At 42.6% G+C, this 17,661-nt stretch overlaps 3 protein-coding genes across 3 annotated transcripts in view; 2 read left to right on the forward strand and 1 right to left on the reverse strand.

Moving 5' to 3' along the window:
- The window catches only part of MED12L (mediator complex subunit 12L), a 155,067-nt gene that overhangs the window by 40,374 nt on the left and 97,032 nt on the right, over window positions 1-17,661 (reverse strand). Inside the window, exons 15-20 of the mRNA XM_075157563.1 lie at window positions 6,636-6,783; window positions 5,936-6,054; window positions 4,644-4,787; window positions 3,947-4,110; window positions 3,367-3,498; window positions 284-511 (exon numbers count right to left, since the gene is read on the reverse strand). Coding sequence (XP_075013664.1) covers window positions 284-511; window positions 3,367-3,498; window positions 3,947-4,110; window positions 4,644-4,787; window positions 5,936-6,054; window positions 6,636-6,783 — 935 coding nt within the window. The remainder of the gene's footprint in view (window positions 1-283; window positions 512-3,366; window positions 3,499-3,946; window positions 4,111-4,643; window positions 4,788-5,935; window positions 6,055-6,635; window positions 6,784-17,661) is intronic.
- On the forward strand, window positions 7,584-11,359 carry P2RY12 (purinergic receptor P2Y12). Its single transcript, XM_075157560.1, has 2 exons — window positions 7,584-7,858; window positions 9,784-11,359. The coding sequence occupies exon 2, from the start codon at window positions 9,809-9,811 to the stop codon at window positions 10,826-10,828; it is 1,020 nt and encodes a 339-aa protein (XP_075013661.1). The 5' UTR covers window positions 7,584-7,858; window positions 9,784-9,808; the 3' UTR covers window positions 10,829-11,359.
- P2RY13 (purinergic receptor P2Y13) lies at window positions 12,414-15,516 on the forward strand. Its single transcript, XM_075157559.1, has 2 exons — window positions 12,414-13,707; window positions 14,266-15,516. The coding sequence occupies exon 2, from the start codon at window positions 14,279-14,281 to the stop codon at window positions 15,302-15,304; it is 1,026 nt and encodes a 341-aa protein (XP_075013660.1). The 5' UTR covers window positions 12,414-13,707; window positions 14,266-14,278; the 3' UTR covers window positions 15,305-15,516.

The following is a 17,661-nucleotide window of genomic DNA, read 5'->3' on the forward strand; positions in this document are numbered from 1 at the left end:
CAAAGATTGTGCTGAGCTGTTCTGTCTGAAATGCTGCTGATACAAAAAGCTTACTGACTGTCTTACAGTGAGTACTTTCTACTTGTTACTCCCTTCAGTTAAATTATGCAGATTGATTTAATGAAATAACTCAGAGGAAACTTACTCAATAAATTTTCAGCACCCAGAAAGAGTAATGAATGAAAACATGAATGAAAAAGACACAAACCAAAAAGGTAAAGGAAACCTCATATATACCATGTAAAAATCCATCCAGTTCCAATTCCAGCACGGTTTGCCTTACCTTTCTGCATCTTGGTGACCCATGCACACATTCATTAGCGCATTGCAGACAAAGCTGTAGCGGTTGGCTGCATTATCGCTCAGAATCTTGCCCAGCATTGAGTAGTTAATGCTGTGAGCAGAAGGATTCTCGATAAAATCTAGCATGAACTCTGGGTCCCACAGCAAATTGGAATTTGAAGGCTGAACATTGCTGTATATCGTTTGCTTCACCTTAGAACAGGCACTACTGAGGACCAAAAAAAGAAAGAGTTGCCAAAAAACATACTTTGCAGAAATACTGTTGAACACACCACATGGGGTTAGAAAATCCTAGTTTGGTTACCGTTCCGCACACATTTTCAAACTTGTTTTTAATAAGAAGCATCTACCAGAAAATAAGGCTGATACATCAATTTCATTCAAGTTTTCCTGCAAACAAAGTCTCAAGTTTCCAAATCGCTTCTATGACATTTCTATGACTGAAATTGTGAGCAGCTGGATAAGGACCACACATTCACTCCACACTAGCAATAACTTCCTGGAACATCAGATGCCTCTCCATGAACTGTAACAGTGCTTCATAACACTGCTCCCCCTCTTTATGTGTTATGACACAGTGAACTGCAGTGGCGGCAAGAAGAACTAATTAAGGAAAAATGAGAAAATTTATCTAAATTTAAAAACTCTACATTTGGTAAAAATGTGACATAACAGACAACTTTTTGAAAGATGAAATCAGTAAACAGAGAAAATATACTTAAAGGTCATATTTTGACATTAACTATTATGACAAAAGATCAAGAAATGTTCCAGGCTAGGAAACGTACATTTTAATTGGCTTTCTTCAGAGGAAAAAAAAGGTGTTAGTGAAGAACGCAAATTTCACACACAAAATGTTCTAAGGAGCATTTGTCTCAAGCATTGGGTTTTATACCACAGCTGGAAACATCATCCATATGGACAAACTTCACTAATTATCCCAACTGGGATAGACAATATAGGAAGACTTCCTTATTACTGAAGGAAAAAAAAAAAAAAATCTATTAATTGAAATTAACTTCACACACATGAAACCTTTGGAATTTTTTAGAACTCCACTGGCCCCAGGATGAAAAGACAGAGGAAGCACTGTGCTGCCTGGAAGGCGTCTGTGACCTGAGGAAGGATCGCAATGCGCACAGCAGTGCCTGGACGCGGGGCTTGGAGGGCACCCCTGGGGACACTCTGTCACTGCATAACCCCTGCACACCACTGCTCCTCATCGGGATGCTCCAGGGCAGGAGGAATAGGCCATTAGCAGGATAATTAATCTACAAGACAGGTAATGCCTGACGTTAACCCTTTGCTCTAACAGCCAGTGTAACAGCAAAGAAAGAAAACCAACCAGTGGAAAACAAATACCGCATACCTCAAACATCCGGCACTATGTGTACCAGCATCGTGGGCACATATATGTCCCCGACACTCTGTCATTACAGCATTTACCTACACTTACCCCATGGGTCACAGAAAGAAAGGTCCAAAACCCAAACAATACAATACCGAGTATGTGAGCAAAGCAGCCTCTGAAACTGTACTTGCACAGGAAGTAACGCTGGGGGAGTGGTCAGAAGATAAGATTGAAAAAAAAAAGTGAAGGAATGATTTAAAAAAGGAAGTTTAGTGAGTACAACTAAATATACCAAGCATACTAAACCAAAACATGCAGCTCACTTAGTAAAACCCAGTCATGAGAAATACTGCAGATGATATTAGAAGCCATTTCGAAGCACTGCAATATAAAGAAGGTAAGTCTCTAAATTTGAACATTTATGAACTGCACTTTATTGTTGCTTCAGATTGACTTAGAGAGAGAGAAATGAGCTAAAAAAGTTGCCGCATAGAGACAACTGGTTTTTCTTTTGTTTCAGTTGTAGCAAGGAAACCAAGAAGAAAACAAGTGTAGCACTATCACCTTATACACAACTATTTAAAAAATGTATACATAAGCTTTATTACCAGTTTTCAGAGAATTTCTAACTCCACTTGTCTGAAAAAAGGGGCTTCAAATCAAGTGCTGTATATCGTATATTTAATATATAATTTAATACCCTATCTCTATATTACTAGATGATGTTTTGATTTGCTATTGTAGGTCAGTATTAATAAAAATGGGGGTTTTTATTGTCTTATTGAACTTTAGGTTTTAAGTAGAAAACCGAACACTTCTGTAGTTCTTCTGTTTCATATTTTTTTCCTAGTGTTTCTCATATTAAATGCTACTGTTCCCATGTATTTGTAAACCTATTATAATATTATTACTGAGAACTCTTTTCCTGCTCCCTATGAAATGAAAACCACAAATCTGAAATACGCAAACCAAAACCAGGTATATAAACTAGGAGGGGAAACAGTAACTGAAGTGGTTTGTAACTCTCACAAGATGCATATTTGCATATGAAAGGTTTCCACTCCCCCTTTAGAAAGTAAGAGCCAAAAATACAGCATATGAGTACCTAAAATATTTTTTTAATTTAAAAATCAAGGAACTGAACATTCGAGCATAAAACTTCACAAACTCAAACATGTTTGTGCCTCTCCCCACATCAAAGGAAATATTTAATAGAATATTACAGCTGCGTCAGCTAAGATTTTGTTATTTTCCATCCAACATTGTGTGTATTACAGCCAATTTGCTAATGCATTATAGAAACCAAATCAGTCACAGCACAATCTGCAAAAGCAAAGATGTGTGGGGAGGGGTCCAATGCTGCGCGGCACAGCTGGCTCGGCAGCCGACCTGACGCTGACAGTTCCCGCTTCCCTCGCCCCACGGCTGCTCGCTGCACGCCAGCGCTGCTTGCTGAAGCAACCCGCTAAGCTAACCACAGCGCTGCAAGGAGGGCTCAGCCTCTGCTCCTCCACGGCAGGTACCGGCACAGCGCGAGGACTTCACAGCCTCCGGACCACAGGCTGTGCTGCCACGCTGGCACGGCCAAGAGTAAAAATTGCATCAGTAAAGGCAGAGCAGCAAAGGCAATGGCCTATTTTCCATGGGAACCACAGCAGCCTGCATCAGTCTACAGGCTAGGCAGTGGTGAGAAAAATCCCATTACCACCCACCTGAAGAGGTCTCCAAACTTGCTTCTCAGGTGACTACAGGACACGTACAGATCATAGAGGTAAGCTAAAATACACCTTTCTGGGGAGGAACACTCTGAGGGATTAACGACGTGCTTTACCACCCCGCACAACCTGCAAAAATAAAACCATTCTGAGTTCGTTCCAACGCACCTTAGAAATGTGTCTCGTATTGTTACATATCACATAAACCTCACCATTAGCTGGGCAACGTGATGACAGACCTTGCACCTACAGGCTGACGGGGCTCGTGAAGTTTGGTGTCACCTGTGCGCTCGCCTGGGCCCCGGGGAAGACAGGACACGAGGCACGCGGGGAGCCCAGGGCAGAATGGGGCGAATGGGTAGGAAACCAAGACACACAACTCCCCCCTTTTCCTAGGTTACAAAGCGTGCAGGTCCCGCCAGCCCCTGGCAGTGGGGAGCAGGCTGCAGAGGTGAGCCATCCGCTCCCAGCCTTCCAATAGCAGTGCGATAGTTGGTCTCACGACCTGCATCTGAACGCATTTTTTGCTTAAGAGAACACCAAAAATACTTTTTGGAAAACTGTAGCTGCCACAAACCCTTCAAACACTTGTGCGGTTTGCTCCGAGTTGAGGATGAGGCAGGCATGGTAACGCCGCAGAACGGCGACAATGCAGACGCACAGCCCCGTTGTGTAGCTTCCTGCCAGGCTGGACGATTTCAGCAGCAGCTCTGCCTCCACAACGCTCAGCTCATTCAACAGCTGAAAACGCATACACAAAAACAATGAACTGAAAATAACTTCCAAGTTAAACATGTAAAATAGGTGCAGAAAAAAAATACATTATGGAAAAACTATGGCAAACAAAACCAAAATTCCTTACTCACTACAGAACAAGGGAAAGAGAGCAAAATAAACTGTCAAAGTATAAAAAACACCCCTCAGAACTGCTCTTCAGAAATACGTGGCATTTCTGGCACGCAGATACTTTACTGTGTAATACAGTGGTTCAGTCTGAAACAGTGAAGCCCATCCTAAAATACTTTGTGCTAAAATAATCCAGATTTTTATTAATTTTGAAAGATTTAAAAATAAAATACATCTATTGATTCTCTGTAATTGTCAAAGTAAGACAGAAGGAAAGTATCTGGCACTCTATTTCAGAGGTCAGGAAACTGAAACAGATGAAAGCGCATGGCAGCAAACCAGGAGAATCTGCAGTCCAGGTCTTGGTTTTTTTCTGATTTTACAGCTTTATCCTGACATAACCCCCCCAAAAAATGAACTCTGATTACCTGTATTGCAAAGTCTAGAAGTCCATTGATATTCAGTGCTGGCTCCATGAGATCAAAGATGAGCTGTATATGGTGAGCCAAGGGAAGATGATATGATGTTCCCGAGGCAAAACTAGTTATCTGTTCGAGAACATTACTGGAGATCTGTGAAAATAGATATTGAAAAGTCATATGGTGACTGAGGGCTTCTCAGATACACTAGTGCTCCAAAAATCCTATTTTATAAGTGGTAATAGCAAGTGATAGCATTTTGCAGATAAAAGCACTAACAAATCATGCATGAGTATATCTATTACTCTACTATCCTGCAACTCAGTCATAATGCCATTTTATTTTCAAAATTGACAACACAGAAAATGCTGTTCTGCTGCTTTACAGCTGAGAGTCAAATGGTTCTTAACATCTACAATACTGATTTTTATTCTGTGGGGTATTTCGCTTTAAAGAACAGGCAAAATCATTTTTCTTTTCATCTTACTGCATTGTGATTTTTTTATTGATGGTTTTCAGATAATTAATAGCACGTTATCCTGCAAACAAAACATAATAAATTCATTTAAAAGACCAGATCTAAAGATGTCTTATAAATTAAGTACCAAACATGTACCTCTTTTACTTTGTTTCTTATGTTAGCCTCTGGTTATTAAAATATACTTAAAAACAGTAACACCTGACAAAGTGATGAAATCCTATGCTGATATATTTGCACACTTACAAGTTCTAATACAAACTAGGAAAATTAGGCTTGTCATTTAAAACTAATTATTTATGTTCTCCAGTCAGCCATCGATACAGCTTTTTAACAGTAAAGGCTGACTATAAATTCTAATATCCAGAAAAGAAAAAACTGTATTATCCACCAGCTTCTCAAAGAGACATACTCAGCTGTCCTTCATAAACACAGATAGAGTAACATATCTTATACATATGCAAGAGATTGGTTAATAAGTATCTAATTTACCAACGAGCCCTAAACAATGCTGTTTATGGAAATTTATGTAAAATTTATTTCAAAATTTTCATTAAAAAAATCAGGACATCAATAATAATCCAGAAAGCTTCTTGCAAAACAAACAAACAAAACGCCCCAAACAAACAAACCAAACACCCAAATATCTACTGAAGCAGATATTTTAGAATACCAAGGCAGCATTTTTTCTCTTGCCTCTGAAGAAGCAGCGCACTGAAAATTCTTGGTATATACAAAACACTTCTAAAAACCTAGATTTGCTTCCTATTTGGTATCTCTACAGCAGAACGTAAAAGACTATGATTTTATACAAGGGAATTACCTGAGATGTCACCTGATGTTGATCAAAATAGGACAGTTGCTGTAGTTTTGTGAACACGGTCTCTAGCGTTGGAAATGCTTCTTGTTTGGTCTTCCTGGCTTTTTGCCCTTCATCCCCAACTTAACAGATAAAAAATTACTTTGGTCATTTTATATTCAATGGCACCCTAGTAGTTTTGCATTATTACTGATTTAAAAGACAATAAAAATCTTAATAAGCTTTACATAAAACCCTGCTTGCCTCAGTTTTCCATTAAGCTTGGGACAAATATACGCCACAGCATGTAACAATATCAAAGCTACTTCGAGGTTATTCCAATACAAAAAGGTGACATCCAAGAAAAACTGAAAAACAGTCATACAGTTTTACTCAGAGGGTAAGGAATACGTATCACTCGCTGGCCAGTACCTCATATTCCAGGCTTTAGCCTAACGCAAGTCTTTACAGCCAAGTTGTTATAATGGAAAATAGGGATTTCTAACCACAGTGGCCCTTTGCCGTCCTGGCACAGCCGTAAGGCAGGCCAGCAGACTGCACTCTGTGCTGCGGGACTCTGGTCAGTACTTCACCCAGTGACTGTGAAGGGGATGAAAGCCAAATTACGTGATCAACATGCATGGCTCCAGACAACTTGCTGAGCACCTCACGGCTCTCGTGATCTTCACTACAGGCTACCATACAGCAGCGTTAAAGCATTTACCACCCATTTCAGTAGTGCTCTTCTTATTCAGAATTTTGAGGATGTCTTTGGTAATCTTCTTCAGCTGATGCCTTGCTTCATCACGCTCCTTACCAACGCCATAAAGGAGAATCATGCGCTGGTTACACTCATGACTTGAAGATTCATCCTGAAAAGACCAGATATGAGTGAAGTCTCTTTTCTTTTTTCTGTCAGCACCTGCAGAAACCCAAACCGAGTAGCACAGACTGCAATAAACAATAACTAACTCTTCGTCACAAAAAGCATCTCTGGTGGTTATCAGTGTGGAGGAAACAGTGCCAAATGAAATCACTAAAGAGTAGGGTAAAAATACAGGGGGAAAAAATGTAATCTGATATTATGAATTCTGTATGTATCTATAAGGACAGAGTCAGATGACACGTACGGATGACCCTCCTAACTGTCCCCTGAATTGATATTCAGTAGCAGATTAGTAAATAGAAGACAAATGCCTAGAAACTGTGTGACATTTCTCTTATTATGTACAAGTCCATTGAAAAAAAGATGCAGCCCAACTCCTAAAATTCGATATAGTTTATTTAAATTGTAACTGGTTATATTTAGTCTTTTAATAAAATGTATCATATAATGTTGATGCACTGTATATAACTTAAAAACTTGGAGCACTGCTCTGCAAATCATGTAAGGTATAAATATTTTGTTCAGTAATATACTTACCTTCTCCAAACTAACGAATCACTACTTCTTCCAACTACTTAAAAAGTTTTTCAAAAATAAGGCTGTATACAAAAATAATATTAAAGAATCACAAGTAGATGGGAGTGCAACTCTACGCTCAGAAAAGTTGCAATGTCTTACAAAACACATGCTCTCCTTTAAAAATAGTGACTCTGTTAGTAGGTCAAAAGCAGGAAGGAAACCTCTAATTATTTTTTAAAATTCTATTTCTCTCTCTCTTCTAGAGGAAACAAAAGCAGAAGCACTGAGAGCATCACCTGGAATTTGCAGCTGTCTCAGGCTAAGAAACCAGTTCAAAGCCAGAGGAAGGTCTAAGTCTCATAACTGGGATGCACAGCTGCTCCTCCAGCCTCTCCTTGCTCCGTGAGATTTACACATGAACACTGCTGCCTGCTGACACGGTGAAGATCTAGAGGAACTGCGAACGACCCTCCGTCAGCAACACTAGTTTCCCATCATAGGAAATACCCAAGTGTTTCATCGCTTCTCAACAGCACACTACGGTAATCTCCTGATTGATTTTGGGGTGGGGGGAAGGTATGTGATTTTGCATGCTTAGGGAATACTTCTTTCATTAGGACTAGACTTGGCAGCTGAATCTGCTACGTGCTTCAAAGCATAAGCCGATTTATTTCTATCTTACAGACAGAAATAAAACTTTGCAGCTCTGTAAGGAAGATGTCAGGGATGTTTGGGCATTGGCTGACAAAGCATCTACTCCCCTGAGTGCCTTATTTTACAAAGGCAGAGATCATACAGAAATATAGCAATTTTTACAATTGCATCACTACACACCTGGAAGTTACTCCTTTTGAAATGCAAGACTGACTGATTCAACATCCCTGCCCGGCTTTCCCAGGTTAGTTTCCCAAACTGGTTAGTTTGGATCAGACTTAGTCCAAAAACCTTGATCAGCTCAAGACCAACAGTTTTCAGCCCAGCCCCTGTTACCAGTTACGCGAATGCCGGCCGCTCAGTTCTTGTGGATGACTGGCCGGCTGACGTGCTCTTGGCTCGGAGGGGTGCAGCGCTACGCAGAGGTCTCAGCGACTTCACGCAGGCGCTCACTGCAGAGCACAGGAGGCTGCAACTCCTGCGCAACTCCTGTGTGTTGGCTCAAGTCAGTGGAGTTTAAAAATGAAGTTTTAAATTTATTTGCAACACAGCACCAGTAAAGCAACTGATTTAGGAAATGACAGGATAAACTGTCAAACTAGAAGCGAAGGTATACATGAATACCTACATAAATAAAGCTACAAATAACTTCAGACTTTGCTGGCAAATGTGTAACCACTGAAGGAACAGACACCGTTAGCTGTCCAAGTGTTCATATGTAGGGTTGAAGAGCAGCTACTCCTCTCTCTTTCTTCCCCTTGGAAGCCACAACAGTGACTTTGTTGGGTTCCACATCCACCCTTTGAGTACCCGGGTGAAATGGCAGTGGCCTGCGAGCAGCTACTCCCGGGGTCTGAGCAGAGGCAGGGAGGGGAAGGCAGAGATCAGCTTCAAGGACAACCAAAAGCGAGGCTGAAATAACGCCACTGGGAGAGACAGACGGCCAGCCAAGCAGAAATACGATAAAAAGGGGCATTTGATTCCTTTTACTTCGGGCTGGCACTGTTAAATCTGCAGTCAAAACCAGCTGAAATGCTACCCCTTTCCACCCTGAGGAAGATGCAGAAAGGGGCGTTTCTCCCTCCTCCCTGGGAGGAGAGAGGCAGTTTGGGCAGACGTATGTCAGACGAGCGAAATTGCAGCCCGGCCGGCCTGCGTGCGGCACGACGGCCTCGCCGCCGGCAGAGTGTGCCACCACAGCCCCTCCGCCCCGCGCAGACCCACGCGCCACGGCCCTCGCCAGCTCCTCTCTGCCGCCAGGCCATCGCCCGAGGCAGCGCAGCCGGGTCAAGCCCGGCCAGGCCAGGGCCCGCGACCCAGCTCGGGCCTCACCGGCTGTAACGCCAGCGGCAGGGCCGCGGGGGACGGGAGATCCACCTCAGGGCCCCCAGCTCTCGCCGCACCCAGCGAGAGCTGCGCCGTCGCCTACGTGCTCACGCCAGGGAACAGGCGGCACAACGCCAGCCGCGACACCCCCGCAGCCCACCGCCATGCCGGCCCCTCGCCCGGCCCTGCAGCACGGGTCTTGGGGAAGCCCAGGAGGGTAGGATGGAAGCTCAGGAGGTTAGGATGGAAGGTCACCTCAGCGTTTCAGTCACAGAAGATCAAACCAGGCCACCTTACAAACATGGCTACATCTAGTGCTCTTCTCCTGTAGAAACCTGACATCCTCGGTAAAATAAAACACAACTTACAACGGTCAAAATCCCCAAAGAAACGTTCCCAACACAAAAATTAAAAAAGACTAAAAAGGTTAAAGTCTTATGACAGATATAACTCACAATTTCATTTTTTTCTTTTTTTGTTTTTACAGGGAGGGGGGGAAAGACAAAGTGCAAATGAAAGCCACAACCAACTTCAGCTACTCTAGAAACGACAGCAACTGCACCAGCGATAACAAAATCAGTCAAGTCATTTTTCCTTTGCTTTATACAATTCTGTTTGCGGTGGGCATCACCATGAACGGCCTGGCAATGTGGGTCTTTTTTAAAATATCCAGTAAATCCAATTTCATCATCTTCCTCAAGAACACTGTCATTTCTGACTTCCTCATGATTTTGACTTTTCCATTTAAAATCCTTAGCGATGCAAAGTTGGTATCATGGGTACTGAGAGGGTTTGTGTGCCAGGTCACCCAGGTTGTATTTTACTTCACCATGTACATTAGCATTTTGTTTCTTGGTCTAATAACTATCGATCGCTATCAGAAAGCCACTTCGCCGTTTAGAACATCAACACCAAGGAGTCTTTTAGGTGCCAAGATCCTGTCCACAGCAATTTGGATCTCAATGTTTGCTCTTTCATTACCCAACATGATTCTAACGAACAAGAAGAAAACACCTAAGAACGTAAAAAAGTGTGCTCTCTTGAAATCTGAGTTTGGCTTAGTCTGGCACGAAATCGTAAACTATATTTGTCAACTTATCTTCTGGGTTAATTTAGCAGTCATATTTGTATGCTACATACTCATAAGTAAAGAACTGTACAAATCCTATAAAAGGACAAGATGCACAGGAAAGGCAACCAAGAAGACGGTAAATCTGAAGGTTTTCATCATTATTGCAGTGTTCTTTATTTGTTTTGTGCCGTTCCACTTCACTAGAATACCCTACACATTGAGCCAAACAAGAGACGTTTTTGAATGCTCTGCTCAGAACACCTTGTTTTACTTGAAGGAGAGCACGCTGTGGCTGACATCGCTAAATGCTTGCCTAGATCCATTCATATACTTTTTCCTTTGCAAATCATTTAGAAAGTCCCTGCTAGACATGCTGTGCAAGCACACAGCATCATCAGAACTCAGAGCACGAATAAAGGAGCAGAACGAAGGAGATGACACAGACGAGACGCCACTCTAGAGCTAAGAACTACCCATACCCCTTCTGGGCCACGTACGTTTATTGCGGGCGGAAGCAGCATAAATCCTGCGGAAGAATATCTAGAATTTCACCAACTTCTTTAGAAATTGTCCTACAGATAAAGCACAAGAACCCTGGAATCAACATCACTGGTTGCAAAAATGGTGAAACTAGAAATCTTGAATAAAACAAGAGCACCATGTGATCACAACCTCCATGCTTGTCAGAATCGCTAGGAAGAAGTTTGAACTTACAGTTGGAGCTGTAAGGAAAAAATTAAGAGAGAGTCATGAAATGCTACAGATGAGATTATGAACTGCAAAGATTTTGCAGAAATAGCTTAACTTGGGCCAGAGTAAAGTCCATGACAACGCAAGATCGGGGAAATGCAAATAAAATCCACAGTAAACGTGATTTTTAAATACAGTGAGTTGTCACCTTGTACGCAACTGGCAGACAAACAGAAATATAGGACATATGTAGTTAAGCTATTTATCTGTGCAGATTTTTGGTAACAGAATAACATTTTGCTTATCTCATTATATGCTTGCAATTCTTAATCCATTGACCAATAATTAATAGTTGTATGTCAGAGGAAATTATTTCATAATCAGGCTTATCTTGATGTCAGTTAAATCTTCAAAGACTTCACCTTACTACATGAATAAACAAAAATGTACACTTTTATAGAGAACAATGTATTATACTAGAAAATATAAAGACTCGATTTACAGAATACTTAGATCTCAGGGGGAAAAAAAGTTATGGTAAAATCTTTACTGATTATTAAGGGCAGCTTTTTTGCACTATACAAAAAAATTTAACTACCTCCCCTTTTTCATTTGGAAAAATTGAAAAAAAAACCCAGGGAAATATTTTCAGGTACATAACATTTTCAGGTATCATAACAACCACATATGAAAAAGATCCTAGGCTATTGTAACAAATTATGGTTCATTTATCATCACTGCAAAACAGCTCCAATTCAGAAATATGTTTCACCATCATGCAAGAGCTCAGTCCTGCCAAAAGCCACTGCCTGTCTACCCTTCTCCGGTACTTATCTGTGCCTGGCAGGGCACTGGGCATTTTTACAACTGATATCCAGTTTTCTAAAAAGTTAAAAAGACAGTTCACTTACTTTAGCACTCAGCCTTAGAGTTTATGCATCTCTTATAACCTGCCTGGATGAATTAAGTATTTTAGAAAACGTTTCGTGCACTGTTTATGCTGGTATATGCACCAACACTGACTACAATCAGTAACTGGGTTACACCGCAGAAAACAGGGCACCGTTATTTCCCTGGAACCAGCGCTGCCGGTCACTAGAGCACGCCCTCCACAACCAGCCTCACGGGGCCCAGGACTGATCAGCTCCAGCTGATGCCAGAAGGGACGCGCGAGATGCCCCACTTCCACCCGACGCTCATTCCCCGCGTTTTTTGTACCTACACGTAGAGAGCGGCAATTACCTGGCAGCTGCTTTTCCTGATCAGATGAGCTGTTCAGACAACAGGTACCACAGCTATCTGTGTACCATAGAGCAGTCACTGATAGGATACGCGGAGGCACTTAGTACCTGCCTCTTACAGTTGGGAACAGTGTCCAGAGGTCCATTTGGAAGAAAATGTGGAAGATGCTGCCTTGGACATCAGTCCTGGGGTACTGGAATGGACCGTCTCAGCTTTATGTAGTCCTTGATGAATGAACAGAAGTCGGGTCAGGCAGATAGGGACATGTCATGCTAATGACAATGGCAAGTGTGACCTTCATCCCAGCCACCCTCAAGGCTCTTTGCTCTCTGCCAGCCATTTAACACCGACATCAGCATGCACACCTACATTAACCAAGAGGTAGATACTAATGCACAAACCTACTGTCAATACAGCTGCAGCCTGAGAACCTTAAAAAGCAATCCATGTCTGCCCACAAAAGGATGGCTTGAATGTGAGCCGTTTCCCATATGGCAGCAAGCAAGGAGCCAGAACCCTAAGTCACATCAGTTGACAGGAAAATACAGGACAAATCGCATTACTCAGTTAAACTTATACAAGAAGTTCTGTTTACAGAGAAATGCACTAGATTCCAACATTATACATAATAAACACGTAATAATCACAAAGCATACCATGCAGCGGCAGCAGCTTCTGCCAGAACCAGAAAGTGGCTGTAACCAGCACGCTGTATCTCCTGCTACACTGACACCAAAATAAACCAGAAATCCCATTCTGGAGATCAAAAGTCAAGCTCAGGTTCATCTGTCAATATTAACAAGCTACAGAGGGAGGGTACAGTTTCTGAATATGTCGGTGCACATGATTTTGTAGCCGAGTAATCCATTCTAAGGGTGGCTCTGAGCAGACTTTCTGGTCACGCATTTGACGACGACTAGTGCTGTCCAGAACAGTGGAATTCATACACACAAACAAGAACTCAGAGCTACGTTTGAGAATTATCCTGCAAAACTGTCAGGAAACACTCTGTGGTTGCTCATCCCACGTCCCTAAAGGAGCCAAATCGTAATGGCACAGTGTAGGTGCCATCAGGTCTGCCCCACACAAACAAAAAGCCGGAAAATGTGCCTGTCTTGCTGGATACGGCCATTTTTTTCTTTATTAGTATAGGAGAAGGTAGTGTAGTTTCTGAGAGAGAGCAAAAGGAAGACAGAAAAGCAACAGCAAATGTGATTAACTAACTCGGGCGATACACGAAAATGAGGAAGGAAACAACACACCACACCAACAGAAAAAGTCTCATCTTTCTACACATTTCCCCATTCCTAACACTTCGCTGGAGGCTTCTGTCAGCAGAGGAACAGCAGATGAAGCGGAGATAGCCAAAGACCCCTCTCTGAAACAGTTGCTGCCAGGTTTGCTCAGGTACTTGCACGATCGGAGCGTTCACGTGATGTGATGGGGCACTCGGTCATCTGGCTTTCAGATGTAAGAGACTGATAACTAGCAGTGTGCATCTTATCTTGAAAATGTTATTTAAATCTGTGCTGAGAAAGGAAAAATGGTGTGTGCTTGGTAAGAAATACCAGAAGTCGCTTCCCCAGAAGCACCTTGCTTTTGGGCCACAACTGTAAAATTTCTATTCAATGTTAAAATACATTTAAAATAAAATACATAAAATACATTTCCATGTAAAGGTGCTCTAGACAATCTGCTGTTATACCTTGCTATTATATTATCTCAGGCCTCCATAATGAATATATACCATTTTAACTTTTCATTAGACGTTAGTTTGTAAACAACTGAAACTTAGGCAAAGATACAGATTTTCTATGAACTAGAAGAGAAATCGGTCTGTCTATTTAATGCACATTCAGGTTTTGTGTTTGTTTGTGTAAACGTGCCAGTCTCTGTAATGAACATGTAATTTCAAATGCAGAATGTTATGTTTTATGTTTTCTCTCTTCTTCTCACTATTTTCAGTCTATTTCAAACAATGGGAGACTTCGCAAATGAGAGTATTGTCAGTAACTCCAGTAGAGCACCCTCCTCCGCACCGTGCCACCGAGACACCACAGTCACCCACCTGGTCTTCCCAGCACTGTATACACTCGTCTTCCTTCTGGGACTCGTACTCAACAGCCTAGCTTTTTGGGCTTTCTTCCATATTCCAAGCACATCAACTTTCATTGTCTACCTGAAAAATATCTTAGTTTCTGATTTCATAATGACCCTGATGCTTCCCCTGAAAATCCTGACGGACTCTGGCCTGGGACCATGGCAACTCAAAGCCTTTGTCTGTCGCTTCTCAGCCGTAGTATTTTATGACACCATGTATATTAGCATAGTGCTACTTGGTCTCATTGCTTTTGACAGATTTCTCAAGATTGTGAGACCTTTTGGGAAGTTCTGGGTGCAAAACCTGACCTCAGCAAAGATCCTTGCGGGTCTGGTCTGGCTCTTCTTCTTTGTTCTCTCTCTGCCTAACATGATCTTATCGAACAAGAAAGCAACGCCCCAGTCTGTGAAGAAATGTGCCTCATTGAAGAATTACTTCGGACTCAAATGGCATGAAGCTGTCAATTACATCTGTCAGTTCGTCTTCTGGACCGTTCTCATCCTCATGCTTCTATTTTATGTAATTATTGCCAAAAAGGTGTATGAGTCTTATATAAAAACACAGAAGAAAGACAACAAAAGCGAACAAAGGATCAAGGGGAAAGTATTCATCATTTTTACTGTGTTTTTCTTGTGCTTTGCCCCCTTTCATTTTAGCAGGGTTCCCTATACTCTGAGTCAAACGACCACCCGAATGGACTGCCGTCTGCAGAACCAGCTCTTTGTCGCAAAAGAAAGCACTCTGTGGCTGGCTGCCACAAACGTCTGCATGGACCCCCTGATATACATGTTCTTGTGCAAACCGTTTGTAGAAAAGGTTTTATGCAGGAGAGTAAAGACCTTTCAGAAAACAGTTCATACAAACCCAAAACTGGACACACGAACGTCTGCTACTGAATCTTGATTCTGCAGCTTCACGCTCTACAGTCTCTGCATATTCATAGAGAAGTTAAAAAACAATTTGTTTTACTTCTGCTGTAGAAAATGGAAGAGCAGTTGTACTGTAATATTAATACTTAATAAAAACAGCATAATGGATCTCCCTATTTATGCTCGCTGCTTAGCCTTAATAGGCAAAAAGCTGTCACTCAAACTGCCGGCCCCAATTTAGCACCGATCTTCCCCCTGAGCTGTGCTCTCTCACTGACACCACCATCATTAATCAAAGCTGTGGTAGCCCAGCCGTGTCTTGGTTGTGCCTGCCCAGCCACGGTACTGCTGCACTCACACCACAGAGATCTGCGTTGCCTCGGAGTCACTTGTGGTTATGGCTGTGAAGTCGCACATCGGTCCGAACAGAAAAATAGTGCCGATGATGCATAAAACTAACAACGATCAGTTGTTAGTCTTGCATTGTTGTGCTGGCTCTGCAAAGCTAACGAGAACAGAGGTTTTTCTGATTTGGTCACTAAATCATATCCACCTCACAGAATACAGACAAACCGTAGCCTATGAATTAAAATACCTTCATATAACTTAAGACAATCTACAGAATAATTCTATCCACTTTAAACAAAAGAAAAATTACTTGTTAACACTTAAGCAGCTTACTGACTACGGCTGCTTCCAAGGACAACTTAGCTTTATTTGGGATTAAAACCCAGAGATGTTGATTTTGTGTGTCAGTGATTCTTACGCTGGGTGTCAGCTCAGCTGGCATGTTGCAGGGCAGGGAAGAGGAGGAACCATACTTGACAGAGGGAAGAAGGACACGGTCCCTTCCCTTCCCTACCCACCTCTCTCACACCCGTAATTACTTTCCTACCGCCTACACTCTTTCACCATCCTTCCTCTCCACTCCCAGCAGGGACTTCAATAGAGGATGCAGTCAGCAATACCCCAGAGTCCCCCCAGAGCACACTCCTCGCCTGGGCCAGCAGAAGACCCAGGACTGCTTCCCCTGCAAAGGGCACCCCAGACCCACACAGCATTCACCCCTACTCTACCACTCACCAGAGGGGAACACCCAGAAATGTCCCCCTTGGCGGCATGTTCATCCTCCCCAATCCCAACGACAGGCAAAGAGAAGGCAGCAAGCAACCCTGCCTAACCCTCCCCGTCCAGAAAATCCCTCTCCACCCAGCTCACCGCACCACTCGCAGAGCTCTCCTTTAGCTGTCCCACAGGGGAAGTCCAAATGGACTGTGCCTAAAGAGAAACAGCTTTCTAATCCAAAATCCTGGAATTTATTTCACTGTTTTAAGACGTGAAAGAGATACCAACCATTTATTGACTCCAACTCTACAAAGCATATTCAAAAAAACCTGTTAAACTTACCTTAGCCCTCAGCAATGCCTCCCTGCTTCTCAAAGAACATGTCCCCCCGACATACCTGCCACCCCAGAGGACCACCTCTGCATCACGCGCTGCTCAGGGGACACGGCATTGCAGAAGAGGCCTCAGGGAAAGCACCACAACTTGCTCTCTTCCATCAGCCCTATTGCTTGTTGTAACTCCCACCACCCCTCCTGCCTCCCGCCCCGTACCCGGACATTCATCTCCTGCTGCCTTGCGACAGCGTGGAGCTGAAGTGTCAGAGTCCCCAGCACCTTGCTGAGAAAAGTCACGTCCCTTATTAACAAACTTCTCTTCTCCTCAAGCTTTCCTGCTAGCTTTATGTCTTCTCACACGTGCCAGATGCTTTGATCACCACTTGATTGCTATTTTTAGAAATTAAATATTTACAGCAGCCTAATACAATCACGCAGGCTGTTCCATACAGCCCGATTTTTTCAAAGCTGTTTTTAGATTACTGTGCATTAATTACATCTGCCTTTGGGATTCCCCAGCCTCTGCCACACAGGTAGATGTACGTCTTATTTAGCAATTTCCACTCACTGTATCTTCTCCACTAGGCATGTTACATACTTTCTCTAAGTGTAACACCCTTTCACAACTGGAAACTGAACTAATCCCCAATCAGCGTCCAGCTGGTTCCGAACTTCCCTGTAAATCAATGCTTTCTCAAACAGTGTCTTCCTCTCAGGATTAAATGCTATTCAGGAATTAATTCTTCTCTCCCCACACACATACAGTGTTTAACAGGATTAACTTAGCTACTTTAGTAAAAGTAAATATATTAAATTCTTAGCTGCTAAAATAGTCACCACTTCAGCACCTGCTTAAAGAAAGGTACATGGAGTCTGAAAATGTTTCTCGAAGCCTGTTGACATGGCACAGCAATTAACGCAGTGACACAGCTAAACATCAGGAGAAGACGCTTTGTAAATCAGCTGTGATCTTCCACCAGGCAGGTGCCCA

Source organism: Calonectris borealis, chromosome 9, assembly GCF_964195595.1.
Source record: "Calonectris borealis chromosome 9, bCalBor7.hap1.2, whole genome shotgun sequence".
NCBI lineage: Eukaryota > Metazoa > Chordata > Aves > Procellariiformes > Procellariidae > Calonectris > Calonectris borealis.